This window comes from Sceloporus occidentalis, unplaced genomic scaffold (assembly GCF_023333645.1).
Source record: "Sceloporus occidentalis isolate IW3139 unplaced genomic scaffold, rSceOcc1.0.p SCAF_27, whole genome shotgun sequence".
NCBI classification, from domain to species: Eukaryota; Metazoa; Chordata; class Lepidosauria; order Squamata; family Phrynosomatidae; genus Sceloporus; species Sceloporus occidentalis.
The window spans coordinates 8,977,152-9,002,058 of record NW_028317007.1 but is presented as its reverse complement, the minus strand read 5'-3'; the positions used below and the strand labels follow the sequence as shown (position 1 = coordinate 9,002,058).

The window sequence follows — 24,907 nt, the reverse complement described above, 5'->3', positions numbered from 1 at the left end:
GCAAAACATGGCAGGACATGATAGTTTTATTCCTTTATACATCAATGTTTAAGACTGTGTTTTGTCCTGCCGTTTAGCAGTATAACAGTTTACTGTAAAACCTGTTCTACTACCTGCCTGATGCTTTATAATGAGGCTACTTAAGAGGATATTATAAAAAAACAAAAATACAAAAAAATAGTTATGCCAAATGGTGAAAATTTTAAAATATGAAAATGGGAGTCAAAGTAAAACTGTCCATCCATTTGAGATCTGAGCACTCTAGGTCATACCTCATAATACTAAATAATAAAAGAAGAGGGACATCATAACAATTGTTTGTGATGGCGCATGCAATTCAGGCGTTGGTAAAAACTCCATACTATCACCTTTTAAATAATCTCTAACATAAACAATCAAAATATTTTTTTTTCTATGTATATGATTACATTTTCTATAACAAGCATTCACTTCTATAACTATGTCAACCTGACATACCTTACAGCTTATTGACTACCAGTCAACAGAGCTACGTGCACATGAAGGAAACATAGCCAAAATATATAAAACAAAAAGAAAAACATTCTTATTTGGCTATTACATTATATATTTTAGATTTAAAAAAGTGAGAGCTTTGTATTAAATATATCCTGGTAGAGATATAAGTAGTAAAATACAACTTTTCAGGTGAGCTTTGATTAAACTGTGTTGAGTAATCAGTTGTGTCAATATATGAGTATACATATAACATATCACATATATTACAAAATAAACAAAAATAAAGGCAGAATATCTTTTTTTCCTGATTACCGATTATATAGATTTACATAGCCTTCCTTTGGAGCAGGCTGCTCACGTTAAAAATAGTTTACATTCAACTCTCATAATTTTCTGAAAATACTGCAATCACTAATATTGTTTTACAAGAAAAAAAATAACAGATTTCTAACATTTAATATACTATTCATGTATAACAGCTGTTCTCATATCATAACCATTATTCAGCAACAACTTACTTTATGTGACAAATGTGCAACATAGAAACATGAAATATTTGGTACAATAGTGCTTGAAATAAAGATCTTTAACTAAATTACATATTAAAATGTACAAACATAAACATGTAAATTAACGGCCTACTGTAAAAGTAAACATCAAAATCTGTTCTATCCATAAAGTAGTTTTTTTTTCTATATTTAATCTTAAGCAAACTCCTCTTTTGAGACATAAAATGATTTTTTTCCTTGTGCTGTAATCCTGTTACAACCCTCTAAAATCCAATTATAAAAAAAATATTACACTATGAACCCATTTTAAAACTCTTTGCCTCCAAAGTATCTAGCACAACCACGTGCAGCTCTCCATTTGGCAAAAGAGGGGTTAAGTGCGGAGGGACCCACAATCCATTGCTCTGCAAAGTGCTACAGGTCTCTCGATCACCGAAAGGGGTTCAACATAAACTCTCACTACGCTTAAAACTCTTTAATAATATAGATTAAAGTCACCGTTGAGTTATGAGTGACTGATAGACTCTTTTGTACATTCGATAATCTAAGTAAACTCCTCCTCTGATGCTATTTTCTTATCCTGGGTTCACAGGCCTGACAAAGTGATGCAACTTTGGTGGCCGACGGAGTTGACATTAGTCTCATTGTTTTTGCGTCTGATGTACTGTGGCAAAATTTAGGCACTTTTGCAAAGTCTTGGTTAGAAAATAAAATAAGTACAGAATGAAAATGAAAGTTTTCAAGACTTCCTTTTTGTATGACGGTCATACTGTGCAAATGTTTCCTTGTTTAATATATATATATTTGCTATTTTTAAAATCCCACCTAATCCAACATAGCGTTTCTTTATATGAGACTTAGCTCTCAGCTTTTGTGCTTTGTCATAAGCTTATTTATTGTTAGATTTCAGAATTCTTCAACTTCTTGGTCTTCTTTGCAGAGGGGGAATGGTGTAGTCCTATTTTAATGGCTTAAAAGGAATACTAAAGTATTAATATTCACTACCTAACTTCTATTTCTATAAGTCATTGGAAAATCATTTATTTCCAGTACATATTACATGTTTTCCAATATTTAAACTGTATACTCTTAGTGGGATGTGAAACCATTATATCTGCCATAGCTATAACAGGTGATAAGACAATATTGTAGAGTGGAAGTCAGGTATACAAAATATTAAAAAGTAAACATTATCCACTAACATCACAGCTGGTATCAGGTAGTTAACTATTTTATGTTGGAATATATTACGCATATCATATATATTACCAATTTATAATATAGCAGCACTAGCTTCTTAAGAGTTTTGTAGTTTGACCATAAAGAGAATATCCTTTCTTTTTTTTAGCATGCAGTTTGTGGCAACTCTATAGAGGAGGAGGTTGGATAGTATGTACAGTATGGATGCTTTGATAGCTTCTGTGAATCTTCTTGATGGTCTGTTATAGTCTTGATTATTTCAGTATGATCTGGTAAAATAAAACACAAAAGTTAAAGTTAAGTTGTATATTAGCTATTTCAGCCCCCCACCCCATACAAGTAAATGTAGGCTATAAGAATCAGCAGAGATAGTTTTACCGGTTTTGTTATTAACTCCAACATACTAAAACACCACAATGTGTTCCTTCATAGTTCTGTTCTGCTTTTGCCCTAAATGGGTGATTCTGATAGCATCCCAGTCATTGGGGGTATACAATTTTTTCACTATTTGCATGAAAATATACTAAACTACGATTATATTAGACAAAGTAAATGGGAAGTGGGAGAACAGCCTCATCCCGCATAGTTAGAAAGTGAAGGTAAGAGCCATGGTAATGTTACACTCTAATCTACCCATTTAAAGATGAAGTGGTAGATTCTTAAACCCGAGGAAAAAAAATCACACTTTTCTATTGCAGTCTATGGAGTCACTGTCTCTTTAACTAGACACAAATGTATCTTTGGCAATTGAATCCGATCCCAAATGTTTTCAGACATGATACAGATCACTGTTTATATATCTCATTGTTCAAGAATATTTACGGATTTCCACTAGGCATTTGCCTACTGTGCCATATTTGTGGAGGCGTTGTTGGAGACAAAAGGAGAAGGGTTAACTGTAGCCCCGCCTACGCTCATTTTCTGTATAATGACCCATTTACATTGAGGTACCAGCTATATGCCCCTAGGGACTTCTGGAAGACATATCTGTCTGTGGTCAAAAATCTAGCCAGACTCAACTCTTTTTAAAGGTGTACAAAGTACCCCATTACATGCACATTGTTTTAGGATGCACTCTTAGGGATATCTGTGAGTCTAGGTGAGAACTGGAAGCACAGACATTAGATAACAAAATTCCTAGGAGAAGACAGAGGGTTTAAAGCATACAAAAGCATAGGCAAATTAGCAAGTATTGACAAAATACCTTCTGTTTTTCATATGTTTCTATGACATGCAGATTACTCAATGATCACGCAAATAGCTATACAACCTAGCAATTGACAAAGCTAATGGGCATACATTACATGCAGTGCCCAATTAACTGAAGGCAACACTGAGATCACATAAGACTTGATTTTTTTAATATTTCTGATATTTTTTAATGTGCATGGTCAGGTAACATTTAAATACTGCTAAATTCCCCACTAATTTGTGTTCATCCAGCTTTTGGCTAACAGAGCAACTGTCACCTAAAAAAAGTTAACATTGATCATTAGAACATAAAAAAAATCCGTCATGTTAATGTTGTTTTTTTTTTTTTTTAAAAATTTCAGAGATTTAAATATGATCTCTGGATTCAGAGAAGCTAAAAAGAAGTCGATCCAGCATTCTAATTGACATATCTGCAGTGAGTTTCCTTCAAGATTTTCCATTGGCTGGGAATAGTTATTTGTTTTACATCTTGCATTATTAAGTTATTTAACAAAAGATTATATACAGCAGGCTATATATATATATATTTATTTTTTTTCTTCAATTACTCTATATGACATCATCATTAAAGCAAGACAGAAACATTGGCTTAGTAAATCTTCACAGCTTCACAGTTGTAGAAGATATTTCACTTTTATGTCTTGCGTCACATATACAGTGCATTTCTGTTTACACAGTTAGCAGCGATAATTCATACGTCTCTGCTCAGACAACCTAACATGGTTGCTTAGAGACAAACCATCGCAGCAATCATCAGGTTCTTTTGCCCTTAAAAGGAAATGGTGCAGTTTAGTATTCTTTAATGCCAAAGAAATAGCTTCAGCAATCCTTCAATTATTGTGTTTAATCTGATCTGCTGGAAAGTCAGCATGATGACACACAGCTAAGGCAAAATGTATATTCTAACAATAAACTCCATCTATTCAATATGGACATTAATATACCGTATTTGCTCGATTATAAGACGACCCTGATTATAAGACGACCCCCCAAAATCTGAATATTAACTTAGGAAAAAAAGAAAAAGCCTGAATATAAGACGACCCTAAAGGAAAAAAGTTTTACCAGTAAATGTTAATTCATGTAAACTATTTTTTTAAATAAAAGCTATGATTGAGAAAAATATTTTTTTTGTTTTTATTTCCTTGTATTTTCCAACCTGTCCCCCAGTTACGCACATCTGCCCCCAGGCTTGCCACACCAATATGGCACTGTGGCCCATGATATGCCTTTTAACCCTCTATATGCCACTGTGCCCCATGGTATGCCTTTTGACCCCCTATGTGCCACTCTGCCTCCAGAAATGCCTTATACCCCTATATCCCATTCTGGCATTTAGGGGGTTAAAATGCATATTATGGGGCAGAGTGGCATATAGGGAGGTATAAGGCATTCCAGGAGGCAGTGGCATTAAGGGAGTTAAAAGGCATTGTATAGAGCACTCTATAAGGCATTTCAGGAGGCAGAGTGCTCTATTAAATGCCCCCTTAACGCCACTCTGCTTCCTGAAATGCCTTATAACTCCCTATATGCCACTCTGCCCCATAATATGCCTTTTAACCCCCTAAGTGCCAGAGTGGCATATAGGGGTATAAGGCATTCCAGAAATGCCCTATGTCCCCCATTTAACGCACACACACTTACCGGTGCTTCCAAATTCCTGCTGTATTGCCGGGGCAGCGGGTTGACGCCTCCTTCCGCTGCAGCCGGAAGGAGGTGGAGTTGGCAGCGGGGGGTTGTCTGCGTCCGTCGCGGATACCTTTCCCGGCTGTCAGAGATCAGAGTTCCGGCACCTGTGCGGGGAACTCTGATTTCTGACAGTCGGGGAAGGTATCCGCGACGGACGCAGACAACCCCCGCTGCTAGCCACACCTCCTTCCGGCTGCAGCGGACGTTGTCTACGCGGATCGCGTAGACGTCAACCCGCTGCCCCGGCAATACAGCAGGAAGCACCGGTAAGTAAGTGTGGGGGGGGGGAGACAGGAGGATCCAGGTCCCCTGCAGCGGTGCGGGGGATCTGGATCTTAGTCTCATAATCAGACCTCTATTTGAGGTCTGATTAGAAGACGACCCCGATTAGAAGACGAGGGGTATTTTTCAGAGCATTTGCTCTGAAAAAAACCTCGTCTTATAATCGAGCAAATACGGTACATTGTTAGTGCTCACCTACTGTATATTCTATCCAATCCATAGAGTTCTCATTTCACAGTTTGTTTATTACTGTAGAAATACTATGTGTTCTTACAGAGGAAAGCATGTAGATCATGTTTTTTTTTGTTTTTATAATCTGTGTTATGCACCAAATGTACATGCATGTGTGGAATATATTTGGCCTCTCTGGAAATCTTGCGCGAGTGATCACTTGAGCAGGCTGGAGGTCCGCGTACCTTGCGCTTCCGCTTTCCATTAACAGGAGGGTCTGAATCTATGCGCAAGCTGGGAAAATTTGCTAAATGTTAGGGAGAGAATTCTGAAAAATTATTCTATGCCTCTGTATGAGAAGAAAAAATGCAAATGTGCCTATAAGGACTGGAGTTTACCATTGAAAAAATGGTGTATTTAAAAGCAGATCCTAAAACATCTGATGGCCGCATTCAAACACCCCACCTGTGGCATGCTGATATAAATAGGGAGGTATTGCAGGTGGCTTATGTATATATATATGTGATTAATCCCACATGGACTCTTTATACAACTACTAAAGTAAATTAACTTATTGTATAAACTCCGGCTTACCCTGCTTATCTATTTAAAATGAATCTGTTTTTTCAAGAGGAGAAAGGTAGCCCAGATGTTGAAGAATGTGTTTTCAATGCCATACCTCCCAACTTTTAGCCAAACATTAAATGGCCAGAGAGCGATACTTTTGCTTTAGGGGATATGGTTGGGGATGAGACTAGTGGAGAGGGCTTTACCAAATCTTTTTTTATATATATATATATATATATATATTTATATATATACAAACCCAACTTTTGCTGTTTCTAGCCACATTATTGTGACTTTTAGGGCCATAGAACACTGTGATACACCAATTTGATTTGGGTACCAAATAGGCCCTGTCCCAAGAGTGACACTTGGGAGATATACAATTCAGAGATTAGCAATACTAAACAAATATCCATAAACATTGTGGGGTAAAGTGTCTTTAAATCACAATATGTAATATTCATATCATACACAGTCGCAGTGATTTATTCATTGTTAAATATTGCATATCACTACTGTGTCTGTGAAGCACAGCAGGTTATGGAATTAAGTGACCCTACAGTAAGGAAGCCACCTGTTTTGGGATATCACTAACTCAAGGAAGTTTAAGTTACTGAAATGTATCACCTCTTGAGTCATGCATCCAGTATACTAAACTGCAAAGCTTTCGGTGCTCCGACATCTATTTTTAGAGAAAGCTTAGCAACACCCCAGAAATAAACAGCCGGATAACATAAGGGGGTTCCAATCTTTGTGTGTAAAAAAGGCAAACAGGTATAATAAACATATTGTTCTGCCATAGGTAATGGGCTTATTTGATTTTTTTTTTTAAATTAGAATTTAACTTGAAATACTACAATATGGTTTTTGCAGCTTGATATAAAAGAACATTGATCTCAGGGTTATAGTTATACAGTATTTTACCAATAAGTTTTGGGAATTAGTAAACTGTGTTTAAACCTACCACTTAAAGTAGTAGCTTATTTTTTTACTCTTTTTGTAAATGTTTTCATTTATAAACCTTTGACTTCCAAACCCATACAGACTGTTCTGCACATTCTGGACAATCAGCACTACAGGTTGCCAACGGGGACCCTATTTGAAATTATAACCTAGCTTTATATGCAGTTATTTATTTTTGAAAAGCACATGATCAATCGGTACTGATATAAAAAAAGAAAAAAAATATGTCTACATTACCATACTATTGAAATTGTCCAGGTACTAAAAGAGTTAAGCCTATGTGAGCAGCTGAAGAGGTACTGAATGAAAACTCTATAGAGAAATAGCCATAGGACTGGGAGAAAGTAACCTAATACATATGATGACAGCCTCATAAAATAAAGGGACAGTAACCATTTGCCACACTTATCTCTGCCCCTCGCTGCTTTGTTTCTTAAGGGCTAATGTATGGAGAAGAAATTAACTTTTTCTTTTCCAAATCTGTCACTATTTAAAACACATCTTACAATCCAGTACACGGAATCTGCAATAGTGTGAAGACTAAAACAACCTACATTTTTTATTAGAAATCTGCCTTATGGGAGCAGCCACATTCACTTGACCTGGTTTTGACATGAAAGATTTCCTCTCCACTTTCGTTAAGTTACTTCTTGTCATTTTGTGGATGCTGTCTGGTTTTGGCACCCTTTGTAATGGTTCAGTGGGGAGAAGGGAGATGATTTCAAAACAAGGAAACTAATTATATGTTAACATAACATATGCCAATATTGGGGCTAACTATTGTGCTTGTTACAGATCTCAACTGAGGCAACGCTTAAACCAATTATCTTCAAAACGGTTAAAATGACTTTAAAATGCAGAAGCTACATAACTTTAGATACGCTGAAAAGCTACAAAAGATGACAGCGTCCCCTTAAATAGAAACTTGTGTATTTATTATAAAGCTGATAGAAATGACCGTAATCATTTATCTTCTAGAATGTGTTTGTATCAATCTATGTTGTCAGTTGTCATATGGTTATGGATAGCAAGATTTTATTTTCCTAAAAAGTTATTATTATGAGCCTGTGGAAGTGAAACTGCTATTTTTACAAGGGGAAGCTAAGTTATTCAATGTCAGCACTATGTTTATCATCATTCTTGTATTGTCATCTGCATTGCTTCTGTCCCCAGCTGCTCTACATTATGCACATTCCAGGAACCAGTGCCTGGTGCTGATCACTACTGACAGATGACAAGAATAGTGTAATGGATGACATCATAGTTCATTGGATCAAGGATTCCTTGTATAACTTAACACTATGATGCTCAGACAGATAATAGTTTTCAGTAATGCACTGCACACCTTTTCTTGCACTGAGAATGGGAATGTAATTTACGATTGTTGTCTGATGGATTATAATAACAATACATACTAAATGGCCTCTTCACAATGCTGTGACGCTGAGCTCTGCAAGGTAATACTCCCTAAAACAAATGCATTTTTTCTTTGAAATGTTGGGTATCATGCCATATGTTTTTATGTAATGCCTAAATATGTATATACGCATAGGCACCTTCTGAAAATGTGTTGGTGTTCTATGATGTGTTGGCCTGTTATTGTTAGTCCCTTAGAATGGATATTTCAGCACACAACCAGCATAGTTTCTACTGGATCCATTCACTAAGAAGTGAATATGAAAACACTGAAATATGCAACATGTGATACAAACATACCCCCTTATCAATGAATTAATTTACAAATAAGTAATTAAAACTAAAAAAGGGAATATATGAAATACATAAATTATATATATGAGACACATAAAATAATAAATGTATTAAAGGAAAAGCATGTTGACTTCCTTTTCTCAGCCTCTGCATGGTTCTTCCTTGCCATCAACTTATCTCTGCCCTGAACCTTTTTAAGAGTGGGCAAGGAAAAGGGAGAGCATTTAAGAACTTGATATTGATTAGATAATACTGTTTCTGCCACTCTGTGAAACAGGGCCAATTAACTTTTTATATACATTTTTTATGGAATTCAGTAATATGCAGAGGAGGAGGCAGCAACAGAACATGTTTAATGCAGTGGTTACTCTAATTCAATCTCTATGTTATATAATTGTTGTACAGTTGGGAAGGAAAGTATGATCACTTGAATTATATCCATGATTTAGTTGATGAGGCTGGATTCTTTTGTCTGGCAAATATGGTAACAAACCTCTTCTATTTTATTCATTTAGCATTTATCCTCTCTGTCTTTCCTAGTAACAAGAATGCCACTAATTTGAAAACACACACGAAGAAACATAAAACAGAAAGATCAATACTTGCAAAATGTTAACTCTGAATAAGTGCAGCCATGTTCATGAACACATTTTCTGTTAAATACTTGACAAAAAAAAAATTCGATGGGTAGACACATTTAGAATAAAAAAAATTCTCTTGAGAATTTTTTTTAACTTATTAGCACTCATTTAGAGTTTGGGATTTGTGAAAGAAAGCTTTAAAAGGAGCAAACCTGATTGGCTGTGGTTGTTGCGGCGAAGGGGACACTTGTTGCAGGAGTTGTTGCTGCAGAGACAGTGGCGGACGTAGCGCTGTGCATCATGGGAACTTTCAGGAGGGGAACCATGGAAGCAATGAACAGGAGGGTGTAGCATTATGGTAATAGAAGTGGTTTTGGCATGGTGAATATCACATAGCAGCAAGCCATCATGGGTTAAACCAGCAGATGGCATGCAATCACAATGCAAAGCAAGAAAGCGTGGGAGAGAAATAAAAAGGGAAAAAAAGCTTATTACAGGTACAATTAAAGGAAGTTTGTAAAATAAAAAAAATATTATCAGTGATTCCCAGAAAAAGCAAGTTAAGACAGAAAGCAGAAACTCTCTATATTACAATATGTCGGTTAATCATGGAACATAAATGCTAGTGAATACTACAAAACACAGTCCAAATGCTGTTTCTTTAATTATGATGACTGATTTTTAACAATTTACTCAACAAACTTTAACATTAATAACACAGTAATCACAATGCAAAATGAACCTATGCAGATATTTAGTATGTAATTATTTTTATAATTTGGTTTATTCTTGATATTTTAACATATTAACCTTTTGAGAGACAAATTAGTAAGCAAAGTACAATTATCTTATTCTATAACTAGAAATAAAAAAAGAAAAAAAAATTCCCATACTATCAATTATAAACGTTATATATTTTACATTGGTTTTAGAAACCATGTTTTTACCCCTCAATACTTACAAGTATTATTACAAAATATCTATCAAACATTAGCCTTGGGTAATAACCAAATCCTGTCCATATAAAAAACATTAAGTATGATTCTCTTCCAAAGAAATACTGTATGCATCTACTGTGTTTTGAAATAAATAGACAACTTGCTAACTAGAGGTCCAACACACCCTTTGGAACTTTAGATTTCTGGGAAACTCTGATAAAATATTCTACACATAGCAAAAAGAGGAAAAAAGCACAACACTATGACGTTTACACAAAGGTGATCACTACTTACACTGCATTTTTCATAAACTCAATAGACATCACAAAAATGTATAGAACTATTGGTATACTTATAAGGCCACAGAACAATTGAAGACACATTCTAGGTGAAAGTTCTAGAGGATTTACATTCTACAATCTTGACAACTAACACAGCTGAATGTGTTCTAAAGCATATTATAAAACATTTAGAACCATAAAAGGTGGCTTGTGCATCAAAAGAAGATTAAAAAGTAGATAGGAACCTACCAATACTGGTAGCTGGTGTCATGCACAAAACTGACCCTGTGTGTCATGCAATGAGAAGAGGAGAAAATAAATAAAGGGAAGAAACAGGTTAGCTACACAGAGTTAACATTCAGGGAGAAATTCAAGCACAGCTCTACATAAGTAGGGGTTAATGCAGACAAAAGTTATCGAAGGCCATTCATGGTTTTGAAACAATTCCATTAAAAAGAGCTTCCTATACCAATACCAACTCTCTTCCCATATGAATTTGTACATTAGAGTAAATTCTCGTCTAAGTGTGGATGATCATCTAAATTGAAAGTAAAATAAACTTTGGAGCACAGTGAGGGGGCAGTATTTGTCTCCCTGATTTATGAGAATTATATATATTATTTGTTTGTCATGTTGTATATAAGAACTGACCACATTTTTGCAGATCAGTATTTGGTGTGCCCACCCTTTGCCTTCCACACAGCATCCTTACTTCTAGCTACACTTGCACATAGTTTTTTAGGAACTCAGCAGGTACGTTGTTCATAACATCTTGGAGTTTTCAATGGAGATTCAGGCAGCCTCAGTTGCTTCTTTCTCTTCATGTAATCCCAGACAGGCTCGATGATCAGGGCTCTGTACGGGCCATACTATCACTTCCAGGACTCCTTGTTCTTCTTTACACTGAAGATAGTTAATGGGGCCAATTCCCTGATGGTATTGCATGATGGATAAGTAGCTGCCTGTACTTCTCAGCATTGAGGCGATCATTCATTCTGACCATGTCCCCTATTCCATTTGCAGAAATGCAGCCCCAAGGTCGCATAGGTCTTCCATGAAGAGCACTTCTGACAGAAATGCAGACCCAATCCTGCACCATGTTTCACTGTTGCCTAATAATACTCTCCTGTACTGCTCTCTGGGCCATCTGCAGATAAAGTGTCCAGTGTACCTGCTGCCATTTTTCAGTGTTTTTATGCATAGTTGAGTTGTTCAGTCTTGTTTCCATGTCATAGGTATGGCTTTTTGGCCACAAATTTTCCATGAAGACCACTTCTGACCAGACTTCTCTAGACAGTGGATGGGTGTACTCGGCTCGCACTGTTTTCTGCCAATGCTGAGCTGATCAAAATAAAAAAAGGCTCCAGGCACTCAAGGGTTCCACTCAGGCAGGTTTATTTGAAGGAGAAGAACAACGTTTCGATCTCACATGAGGTCTTTATCTAACTTGAAACGTTGTTGTTCTTCTCTTTCAAATAAACCTGCCTGAGTGATACCCTTGAGTGCCTGGAGCCTTTTTCTATTTTGATTTACTGGGGAGCTGGCCCTTCCTGGCACAGCTAAGCACCTGAGTTCCTGTGGTGTGTGCAGATTCCTGATTCTGGTGAAATGCTGAGCTGATGGCATTGCTGGGCATCTTCCGATTGCAAAGGGATGAAAGCATGATATGTCATCTGCTGCACTAAACTTCCTTTGGCTGACCAAAGCTCATACACAGCTGTTTCTGTTTTAGTAAATAATTGTGTTTCAACCTAGCATTAGCACCACATCAATTAGTATAATTGTTTAATCATACACCTAACTACACTACATGGACAAAAGTTTTGGGACACCTGACCATCACATCAACAGGGACTTTTATGACATCGCATTCTAAATACATATAAATTGGCAACAATTCTCACAGAAATGCTCCAAATGTATCTATTTATTTAGAATGCAATGTCTTAAAAGTCCCTGTTGATGTAATGTCCCAATACTTTTGTCCTTATAGTGTATATACCTAAAAAAAATCCCTGACTTTGTGGAAGTCTACCTAGAATAACGGATGCTGTTTTGAGAGCAAAAAGTGGTCACACCAAATATTGATTTAGATTCTATTCTATTTTGTTTACTGACTTTACATCTTAAAAAACTGAACATGAACTAAAATTAACATGACTATTTTTTGAAAGCATTCTTACTTTAAAGCATTGATTTCATGCATGTCTAAAAATTTTGCACAGTACTATGTTTGTGTTTTTATATATATATATATATATATATATATATATATTAGTGGTACTAAGGACGGAAATGTGGTTTTACATGATCTACAAGCATTATTAACATAATTAATGCTCAGTTTCCATGGCAAGGATTTACTAACTATAAGTAGAGAAGTAACTATAACTGTTTACTTAACTCATTAGTGTAGCTTGTAATAATCAGAGTTAAATAAATAATTTGCACTGCAACTACATTTGGGTGTCCTTAAGGATCACATCTCTAAAAAAAGGAAAATAGTGTTGTATGGTTACACATTTATGTAGCTTGGTCTGAACTTCTAAAGAGAAAAAACTGTGAATGACCTTAGAATAACGGGTAATACATGGAGAATGAGGTGTTTAAAGCAATCCTAACAAACAGTTGCAAAGGAAACAAATTCCAGATTGCTAGAATACATGACCCAGAACATTTTTTGCAGAGAAAGAAATTAGTGCTTTAAGTAAGTATCATCTGGATATGTTGCCAGCTTTCATTGGTTGGAAAAGGGAAAAAAAAATAAAAATATATATATATATATATGTTTTATTTAAATAAAACATAGTGAGTTACAAAATTAGTTAGAACTGAAGTGTTGTACTAATTTTTCCTATATACAGTGTGTTGTGTTAACACATAGTTTTTTAGGAGAGATTTCAAGAAAGCTTTGGTAATTTAAAGCACATTTAGCTTCAAATTTTAACTTATTTTAACATGACATTGTTTCAATTAACCGGAATGGTCATTAATACAGTAGAAACATATTTTCCCCTATCTATTAAATTCATATTAATTCAAATCTAGGTTTTGTTATGTGATGCTATGTTATAAGTGTCTTTTCCAACCAACATTAGATTTCAAATAGAATCTGGTAAAGATGCAGAAGGTTTTAGCGATAAAATCGGAACATTTATCAAAAATCATTCTCTGTAGAAGCATTTTAACAAAATTTCAACACCCAGACATTAAATATAATACCATGCAATTAAGACCTGCCATTATTGTATATAAAATTAAATGTTGCTTGAACTAAGAAAATATGCATTCTAAAAAAGCCATTTTTTGTCAATATTAAATTAAGAATTTATCTGAAAAGTGTAGACTGAGGTGTAAAGAATAAAAAACATTCCCCGATATACAAGCTTAGTTGCTAAAAATAGTTTTTAAAGGAAATATCAGGAACAAACCTTATATATAACTTGTCATGGTTGACTCCTTCTATAAACAGTAATTATTGTCCTGTTTAGCAGTTCATTTAGCAGTGTTACTGGGACAAAGTCCAAAAACGATTCATGATTTTTCATTCAGGACATTGTTTTACTATTATAGTAAATTAATTTCTACAAATGCATTTTTTTGCCTTTTGAAATCTATGTCACAATAAATTCTGTGGTTCCTAGCCAGGCAAGCTGCTATTTCAATTTGCCCCTTTAATTGATTTAGTGAAAAGACAGGTCTTGATGGGAATGATGATTCATGCAATTGCAGTATAAACCATGCCATTTTACATCAAAATGTAAAACAACTCTGTTATATACAAGGATCTAAATGTGATTTATATTAATTGATAGTATACAGATATGGAAACAGAACATACAGAAAAAGAGGCACACCAGGATTTCTAAGAGCAATCTTAAGTTATATAAACAAGCCAACATAAAAAAAAAAAAAACCTGCACTGGACTTTACTGAATAGATACTGTGTTGTAAACCTCAGATATTCAGAGGCAAGTTTTATTAATGTGCAAAATGCAGTTTCTTCCATTGTATTGGCATGAGCATAAATAATTTGTGTCATTCCCAGGGAACATTACCCGTGTCAGAAATCTTTGCTTGTGTTTACGGTTGCAAAATCTCAGACTTGTTTATCACTTTGCATGCAATATGTTTGAACGTATCACAAGGTTATCATCAGAGAGGATGTGAAAGTCTACAAGGACTTGTGCGCTATAGGGAGTGACACATACCTGCTGGAAAAAAGGCTGCAGGTTGCTGCAACTGTGCACTGGCCAGTGCCTGTTGATAGTGCAAGACACTAGGGTTAAAAAGTGAACTTGCACCATTGCTTTTTTCAAGAGCTTGTCTCTTTGGTAATGAGTGGAGGACGCCAGGTGGAAACGCCTGTCAACAAAGAATTAGATGACACTTGTAGAGTTCATTATGTATGTACTTGAAATGCACACATACATAGATATATTTACATATTGTGAAAACATTGGTAAAAAAAAAAAAGACAAAAATAATAATAAAACAATTAAATTAAAAAGATGCTTTGCCATGCACCTTAACCCAAACTGAGGCAATGCAGAATGAGTGAGTTTTGGTTATTGGTAGCAAAAGCATGGTTTCATTACATTAACCCCGTAGTAACAAAACTACAGGCAAAACCTTTGCATCACTCAGCAAGGTAACATCCGTCAGGATAAGATTATATTAGAATTTAATTTCTAGCATTTTTTTTTACAAGATGCAGAATAATGAATTCAATATTCATATAAAAAAAAATCAATCATATAGCAAAAATCACCATTAATTTACTAAATCATTTGGAATAAAGTCAAATGTCATAACTTGCATCTTGAATTACTTGAAAATGAAAGTATGTTAGAAATATAACTGAAAAAAATCTATTTCACTTGTATTTTTTCACACATGGAAAAATGAGATGCCTAAATATAAGTTTCCGTATATTAATTATATGCATTGGTTGTCTCAGATGATGTTAAAAAAAGCAATAAAAAAAAATTAGTTGCTTCATTGAAAAAGCTACATGCAAAGCAAAAGGTGAAAGGTCAAAGTACCAGATCTACAGTTGCTTCGAGAGGTCGCTTCATTGCTTTGGCAGTCGACTGCGTCTTTTAATAACAGGCAGCGAGCACATGATGGCAGTGGGCCAATGGGATTCAAGCGAATTAACATACAGGTAAACAGCAAGCAGAGGTGCATCATGGGAACGGCATTGCATTGTGGATAGGTGAGAAGGAAAAAAATATTCTGAATGCAGTATACAACATATAAAACACTAGGCATGCACAACAACAAAAATGTTTATTTAAAGAAAGAAATATTACACTTTGAATTAGTACTAAAGCAAAAATGCATCTACTGTACCTTAGTTAAAAGCATATAAGAGAGTAAAATACAGAAGTTCAGATAAAAAAAAAAGAAATAACGTAGCATCTAGCAGACTCCACAAAGCATTTGCACATTAAATATATATATATTTAAAAGCAAAGAATTAGGCTTCAACCAGTAGACAGGAGAAGTTAGTTGTTTTTTTTAAGCAGGCCTTTGTTGCCATACGAACAAGCAATTTCATTGTATTTTACTACTCTTACAGGTATCTATTGTTTATTGCTTAGTAATGTTAGAACAAATTAAACAGTAACCTACATCTTGTCCTTTCAAGTCCTTGCACAGGTCAAGCTAACAATATACGATTTACAGCACCCCAGTATAGCTTACATATGTCAAATGTATAATGTATGCACACATGAACAGTAAATGTTCCACATCCAGCAAGTTGTATCTACCAAAATCTTAAAGTGTATTAAATGTATATATAATACAAATATTTAACATTTGCACCAAAATACCTTAATAATTTATATTTAATCCAAAAAATGCTTTAAGGGGCACTATTGTGGTTTACTTGCTTTTATACTGATGTCTTGTCTTTTGTATAGTCTCTTTGCCTTTTACCCCAGCTTTGAAACACACCCCAAAATGTTTAATATTTTATTCTGCAAATCCTCTCTTTTTGTTAATTGTTTTGGTTCAACCCCTGGTCTTACAAATAGCACTCTTGGTTTTGAGTTGGTATACCTTTAAGAGCATCCCTATGGTATACTAAAACATGAAAGGTGGCGAACCCATCCATATCAACAAAGAGGAGAGGTTATGGAAAATCTGAAATATTTCCAGACTGATGTTAGTGTCAAGAGGTGGGTTAATTTCAGGAAAGCAAGCTATATCAGCCAATTCACTGTAATTTATGGAGCCAGGAGAAAATAGCTGCACTGAAGCAAACTGCATCACGTATGCTATTTGGAAGCTGTTAGACGCCAGAGAGCTGCATTGGCAGATAAAATACGCTATAACATTCTTTATTAAAAAGGGATAAGCAAACATAGCCATTCTGACCCCAGTTCTTTTTGATTGTCCACTTTAATATTTATATGCATGATTATTACAATCCTGCTTTTGTCTATACATATAGCACCGTGCAAACATTTTAGGCAGGTGTGAAAAAATACTGTAACGTAACAATACTTAAAAAAAAACATTAATTTATTTTTATCATTTAATAAAATGTAGAATTGAGTGATTAGAAGAAAAATCTAAATCAAATCAAGATTTGGTGGGACCACCCTTTGCCTTCAAAACTGCATCAATTATTCTAGGTACGCTTGCACACAGTGTTTTAAGGAACTCGGCAGGTAGGTTGTTCCAGACATCTTGGAGAACTAATCACAGTTGTTCTGTGGATTTAAACAGCCTCAGTATCACTTCATGTGACCCCAGAAAGACTCGGTGATGTTGAGATCATGGCTCTGTGGGGCCATACCATCACTTCCAGTACTCCTTGTTCTTCGTTGCCCTGAAGATTATTCTTAATGTCATTGGCTGTATGTTTGTGGCTGCAGAATACATTTTAGGCCAATCAGATGCCTCCCTGTTGGTATTGGAAGGAACCTCCACCATGCTACACGGTTGCTGCCATTCACCTCAGTTCCTGTGTTCTCATTAGTAGTTTAAATGTTTTCACATCGGAGGTATGGCTTTTTGGCCGCATATTTTCCATGAAGAGCACTTCTGACCAGACTGCTCTGGACAGCAGATGGCTGTACCAAGGTCGCACTGTTTTCTGCCAATGTTGAGCTGATGGCACTGCTGGACATCTTCTGATGTGCAGGGGAGTAAACATTATGTATATTTCTTCTACTGCACTAAGTTTCCTTGCCCAACCACTACGTCTATGGTCCTCAACACTGCCCGTTTCTTTGTGCTTCTTCAAAACATTTGTTAACCCCCTCCTACACAGCTGTTTCTGTTTCAATGACTGATTGAGTTTCAACCTACACATTAAATTGATGACCATTAGTAGCTATGTTGTTTAACTATACACCTATATTCAACTATACACTATATGCCTACAAAATCCCTCACTTTGTGCAAGTGTACCTAGAAGAACTAATACGGTTTTGAAGGCAAATGGTGTTTTTACAACAAATAATGATTAGATTTAGCCTTTTTTTGTTCACCCACTTTGCATTTTCTTAAATGATAAATATAAACTATTAACATGCTGTAAAACATTATTACTTTATATTATATAAAATATATACTATATATATATATATATATATATATATATATATATATATATATACACACCTAGAGTTATATTAAAAAGTCATCCAGCATCTGAGTAATGCAGTCAGGAAATGGCACAATTATTGAAGAGTAAATGAGGGTGGGCTTTTTTTTATGCTACACATAAGTTGTTGATGGAATATGAATGGTGATCAACATAATTAAGATGAGGTCGGGAGGTTTATATAGGAATTTTTTCTAATTTGATGCAGTTTTCCTAAGTTTTCCTTGAAGTGTACCTGTCAATGGTAAAAGTAGGAGTTTGTGTATTGTGCAAATCACGTTTCCAAGACACGCATAGGTTAATAATAGTTTACTTGCTGACATACTTAGGCTATTAATGTTTAAGTGTTTGAAATGCATGGGAATAGCCAGGTAACTGCATAAGGACCCATAATGAATAGTAAATAAACTTGGTAAATTCTACATAAATTGGTGAAGTGTACATGGCAGGGGTTGTCACTGATATCTACTAGGCATTGGATTATATATATATATATATATATATATATATATATATATATATATATATATATATATATATATATATATATATATATATATATATATATATATATGGAAGACAGTTACCCTTAGGTGCCAAAATGTCACCTGCACCATGTCTAAACCTGTGAATACATTTAGATCTATTTAATGCAGAATAATTAGAATTATTAAAGTAGTTCTTGGATGAAGAAGTTTAGGTAAGATAATTCTTAGAACTTAAATCATATTACCTGCATACTGAATGCATGGTCTATATTTTTTGTAAATCAGGCTGATGTTTGTTCTAGGTGCTGCTGTTCTGTATAGGGTATTTGTGCCATCCCTGCTGCTTGCTGTGTGCTGGGACCCATTAATATACCTAGAGTTCTACATTGGTTATTTATTTATTGTTTAGTAACAAATCAAATAATTGTTCAGCAGAACAGGTAAGCAACAAATTCGATTATGGAGACAGCGCTGTAATTATGTCATGTTCCCTTATTTTCAAATAAAAAACAGCTAGGTGTCACAGACATAGTGTGCCAAAGCTCAAACACCTAAGGTTTAACATGTGTAATCTAGTGTTTAAAAAGATAGAGAACATAAAGCTCAGATTTTTACCAGTAGTAAAAATAGTAAAAAAAAGTAGACAGGCCCAGTGCTGAAGAGACACAGAGCTCACACTTCACTGATGAGGACAGACTATACTACCTTGAAAGGTAGAAAGGTCTTCATTTTAAATAATGTGTCCTTCAAAACTATACAGGGTAACCTGCCTTTGGCTCAATTAAGTTTGAATTCAATGAAACATTCTAGAGAGAAAGAAAAAGGGGGGTACTACTTAGGATGTCCATGTAGAAAGAAATCTCACCTCTATAAATGTAATTATAAAAGAAATATTTTCAGCTCACTTGCTATCAATCTACAATGTCACAGTAGTGCTAACTACCCAAGGATATTTGAACAAATCTTTTATTCACATACGTGACAAAACAAGTGACGCTTATATAATATATTCTAACTCATTGTTCAGTGATATTAACTTTGACAATTGCTTTCTTGTATAACAGCTGGGCAACAGAATACAGGGTCGAACGGGATCATTCAGTTGTGCAAAGACTGATGCAGGCACAGAGCTGGGGCTATCTGTACCAAGCACTCTGCAATTTAACAAGGTAGACGTCATATATATTTCAATTTTAAACGTTTTTAAACGTGAGGCACCACTATTAAATCATATGCACATATATATATATATACACACACACACACAGTCGGGTGAGAAAGGAAGTACACTCTCTTTGAATTATTTGCAAACCAAATCCATGCTGCCATGTTCTTTTTTTTTCAGAGAGAAGAGGATTTCTCCTGGCAACCCTTCCAAACAAGCCATACTTGTACTGTCATGAACTTTAACATTTAACATGCTAACTAAGGCCTGTAGAGTGTGAGATGTAACTCTTTGTTTTTTTTGCAATTTCTCTGACCTTGGAGTGAATTTTCTGAGATGTCCACTCCTGGGAAGAATGGCAACTGTCTTTAATGTTTCCCACTATAATCTTTCTCACTGTAGAATGGTGGACTTTAAATTGTAGAGAAATGACCTTATAACCCTTCCCAGATTGATGGGCAGCAACAATTACTTTTCGAAGATCAATGCTGATGTCTTTTCTCCTTGGCATTGTGTTAACATACATCTGAAAGCTCCAGACCAGCAAAGAGCTAAAACTGGCTTTTATAGAGGTGGTCACACTTACTAATGATCAATTAATCAAGGGCATTTGATTAACAGCACCTGTCTGCTACTTAGTATCTTAATTCTCATGGAAGCACTAAGGGTGAACGTAGTTTTTCACACAAGGCTTCTCCATTTCGACTTTAGTTTTTTTGAATAAACCATGACACGGTGTAATATGTCATGTGTTGTTGTTTATCTGAGGTTGTATTTATCTAAATTTTAGACCTGCTAAGTAACAAATGATTGTTATTTTGTCCTGAAATGTAAAAACATAGAATTGAAAGAGGGTATACTTTCTTTTTCACTAAGGGCAGGCATATAAGATAAATAAAAGCAAATAAGGCAGGGAATAAAAAAAATACTTTACTTAATAGTAAAAGCTGCCAGGAAATAGAAAATGAAAGCCTCATAAATTTATTTTCATAAGCTTTCCAAACCAACTGGGTACCAATACATGTCACAATGTGACATTTGCTAAAATAAACTATTGTCATCCCTGCGACATTGTCTGCTTATTATGGGACATTCTAATTAACATGAAAAAAAAACTTTACGTTGTAAGTGACAGGAATGCCAGAAAGGTCATTCATGAAAAATTACATGACCCACTAGAGTCTGATAGCAATTTGGTTATTCATGTCTTTTTTTAGCATATTTCCAACTGAATTATCAAAATGGAATTTAATTAAGTGTGATATTTGAAGAGACATGCAATTCTGAGAGGTTTTCTTCCAAGTTTAGGATAGGAAAATAGCAATTTATCGGGGGCATGAGTGACTATATTACTACAACAAAACTGACAGGCCTGAGAGGCAACAGAACCCTATTGTACCAGAAATAGAGGTTAACTACATAAGTTTCTTTAATTGTTTTTTTTGTTGCACTTGCATTCTGTACAAGTTTATATATATTTTAAATTTCTCTCATTAAATTTTAAATCAAAAACGTGTCTCTTTAAATTAGAAATACTCTATGTGCAGGTATGGACAATGTCTACAATAGTGAAGTCAACTTGTGTTGTGGTAACTTCATTTAGTTAACCTAAAATCCAAGCCACTTGGATCACTTGGATGCAAACGCTAGCATTATGATATACGTGCAGAGTTTTATTATTACTATTATCATTATTATTATTATTTTATCATAACAAATTTACAAATTTTTTTACAATTTACCCCTAACCATATGTGAAGTATTAGCAGCCACAATATTAATCAGCTATCATCTGAATAATTTCCATTCAGAGTATATTTTAATACATTGAATATACATTGAATGTTATAATAACTTAACAACTAATCAACAGAATAGTTGTTGAGAAGACCTCTTGAGGTCCAGAAAGGAAATATGCGACTCCAGACCTCTTTCTATGTTGGCCCAATAGGTGTTACCTTCTATGGCTAAAGACTCCATATCTTCTCTGGGACCAATACCTTTATATCCATTTACCTTTTAGAAAACTAATTTCTATGAAATACATTCATACAAAGAACTTATTTGCAAAGACTGATAAAGGCAGAAAGATGGGGCTATCTGTATCAACCACTCTACAAACACAACAATGCTGTCCATGTAACATCTACAAGGTACCGTGTGTGCTTAATACAAAAAAAGGGCACACAAAGGATGGCAACCAGTGTATTAATTACAATTACGTGTTCTGCTGAGCAATTTACTTTTAACTATTGTGAGAAGCTAGATAAGCAACACATCAAGGTTTCATTTACTGTCCAATGCTATCATACATTATACCACATTAAGTAAGAAATAATACACATAACTACTGATTGTTAATGCTGTGCCCTGCCAATATATATATAATTAAAGGTGGGTTACAACTTCCACTTACCATTACTGTTGCAGCTGCAGCAGCTGCTTGTGCTGCTACCGCAGCCTGGTTGGCTTGATGCTGTGCGGCTTTGATTTTGGCCTGCAAATGTGCAGGAGGGTGAAAATATTTGCATTTCTCCCTCATGCAGCGACCCTTAATGTAATCCATACAAACGGTTACAGTATTATCATTTGTATCAATCATCGTGCTGTCTGCTGGATGAGCAAAGCGGCAGTCAGTTTCTCCCCTTGCACAGTTTCCTCTCTGAAACTCCCTGCATACCTACATAGGAAAGACCAGGGCAAATCACTGTGTATCTGACCATTTACGCGTTTCGGTGTTATTACAGCAGAAATATTACAAAAACCTGCACACATGCACGAAAAACCAACCCAGGGTTGTCCAACTGGACCACCATTTGCCAGTCCAGCCTTTGTACCCCTTGCTCTTGGTAAATGGTACATTTTCCTAACATAATCTATGGTGTCAACAAGAACCTTAGTATCTCAGTATCACATTGCCCTATCTCTCACCTGGAAATTCAGTAGTAGCTTATCCAAAAGAAATGGTAGCAGAATATATTTTCTGTGAGAAGATCAGTCTCTACCAGTGCTGTCAAGTGTTCCCTTCAAATACTGGTTTGAAAATAATTGTTTGCACAATAAATATGTAAGTTCATAGTACTGATCAAGCATAGTCATCCAGACCATCGGGAGCCAAGGAGGTTATAACACTCTCCCAGCAGCTTACTGTTCTGGACCTTGTTTGTTAGGAATATAATGTAAAGAGTACCTCCAATTTATCTGTCCTGAGAAGTTTCTGAGTAGCAGTTGAGCCAGAGACTGATACAGGCGGACTTCCAGGGACAATCATTGGTGTAGAGGGGAGTATTTCTGTAGGAACTAATCCAACTCCAGGTGTCATCTGTGTAAGGTACGGGGCAAAACTAATAGCTGTGTTTGTTCCTAATGCAGGGCCTACAGGAAATGTGGGCTGAAATTAAGAAAGAAAACAAGGCACAACAAACGAGAACACAGATTAAAAAGAGCGTAAATGTAATAGACTGGACAGTTTTACGGAGTGGTATTTTTTTTATGCAAACCAAATCTTTTCAAATTAATTTCAGTAATGATTGTTATACATATAACATGAAGAGGTTATGTATAGTGAATGCTTCTAGAGCAATATAGTAGAAGTTGAGCAATCTTAATAATAAACAATGAAAGATACCTGTGACTGCTCTACCTTTCACACTGCTCACAACTAGTTATAATATCCTCTAAATGTAACGTGCTACTATAATCATGTCTTTTATCCACCTTATCTTTTCTGTAAATTACTATTCCAACATGTCTCTCCTTATATAAGATATATAGCTGCCAGTGGCCTGTCAATGACCATGTATAGATCTTTCAATAAGGCTCGTTCTGGTTACCCTTTATATGACACACATGGGGGGGGCCATGAAAAGGAAAGCTGTTGCTTGCCAAAAACATACAAGACAATCTGGGTAAGCAGCTGTAAAATAACCGCAAACCCATAAACAGGAGGAGGTACAAGTGAAATTACATACAGTAATACACATAGCTAGCATTTTTAGCTAAGTCTTCCTGTTTTTAAGGATGATGCCACGGGATCAAGATGCCTGAAATCCCTATATTGTTGATTACCGCACACAGGCTTATCTATAATGTATGCTGCTAGATATTTTGTTATGTTCTGCAATCTATTTTGGCTTCTCTAGATGCTGCAAAAAAGCCAAGTGCTATCACACAAAATATCTACTTTTCTCTAACATTCTCCAGAATCTGCTTTTGTATTATTTGGGAAACCATGTGTGACAGAAATCAGTATTAAGATACAAATATAACATCATTTGCTGATGCTCTTTACCGAGAGCGTGCTGGACTGCTGACCAAATGTTAATCTGAGTAATTGGGAAATAGATGGGCTGAAAGACTTGTTTGCATATTAAGCGACAAACTTCTGGAGATGTTAATTAATGTCTGCCCCTGCAGAATAGAATTATGCCAGTAATACATGTTAATAGTTTATAGCACAATTTCCCATGACAAACCTAATCCTGGATTAATGTATTTCTAGGTCTAGTGTCGCAACCTGAAAAACAAGACTACATTTCAACTGTGTGTGTCATTTTATTAGCATTATTGTGGAATTAAAGACGTTTATACCATGAGTGAATGTGATTTATAGAAAGAGTAGAGTTTTTAAAGTAAAAATATGATATGTCAACTGTCAACAAAAAATATACTAACTGTGAATTCAGATATTAGAGTTAAATACGAAGAAGTCAGACTACACAGTAATGTAAATCTGCCCACTGCAGCTGAAGACTTACTTGGGGTCACATTCTGAGAGTTCCCAAGTATGACCACTGGTAACAGTCCAGTAAGCTGATTATTAATAGGGTTCTGATTTGTGAAACCTTATTTGAGCAATGCTGTTCCAAATTCTTATGTGATGTGCTACTACCTCTGTCATGTTTGCCCACTGTACAGAGCTATGGAATATGGTGGTGCGTTATAAATAAGAAAATAATAATTTAATAATGCTTAGTCCAAGGGACGATCCTAAACAATACATTGCGACTCTTATCTGGATGACCACCATGATCTTCTTACTCTCAGTACT

General features: G+C 35.3%; 1 protein-coding gene across 10 annotated transcripts in view; it reads right to left on the bottom strand.

Annotated features, from left to right (window-relative positions):
* Window positions 1–2,330: 2,330 nt before the first annotated feature.
* LOC149299905 (muscleblind-like protein 2) overlaps window positions 2,331–24,907 on the bottom strand; it is a 41,160-nt gene continuing 18,583 nt past the window's right edge. For 2 of the 10 annotated variants that reach the window (XM_089485940.1, XM_089485941.1), the window contains 4 exons: window positions 23,048–23,248; window positions 22,274–22,537; window positions 14,792–14,945; window positions 2,331–2,455 (listed from right to left, as the gene is read on the bottom strand). In XM_089485940.1, coding sequence (XP_089342066.1) covers window positions 2,331–2,455; window positions 14,792–14,945; window positions 22,274–22,537; window positions 23,048–23,248 — 744 coding nt within the window. Of the gene's footprint in view, window positions 2,456–9,573; window positions 9,669–10,829; window positions 10,866–14,791; window positions 14,946–15,625; window positions 15,680–22,273; window positions 22,538–23,047; window positions 23,249–24,907 lie in introns of all 10 variants that reach the window. The other 8 variants (XM_089485944.1, XM_089485945.1, XM_089485936.1 and 5 more) reach the window with 7 other exon arrangements.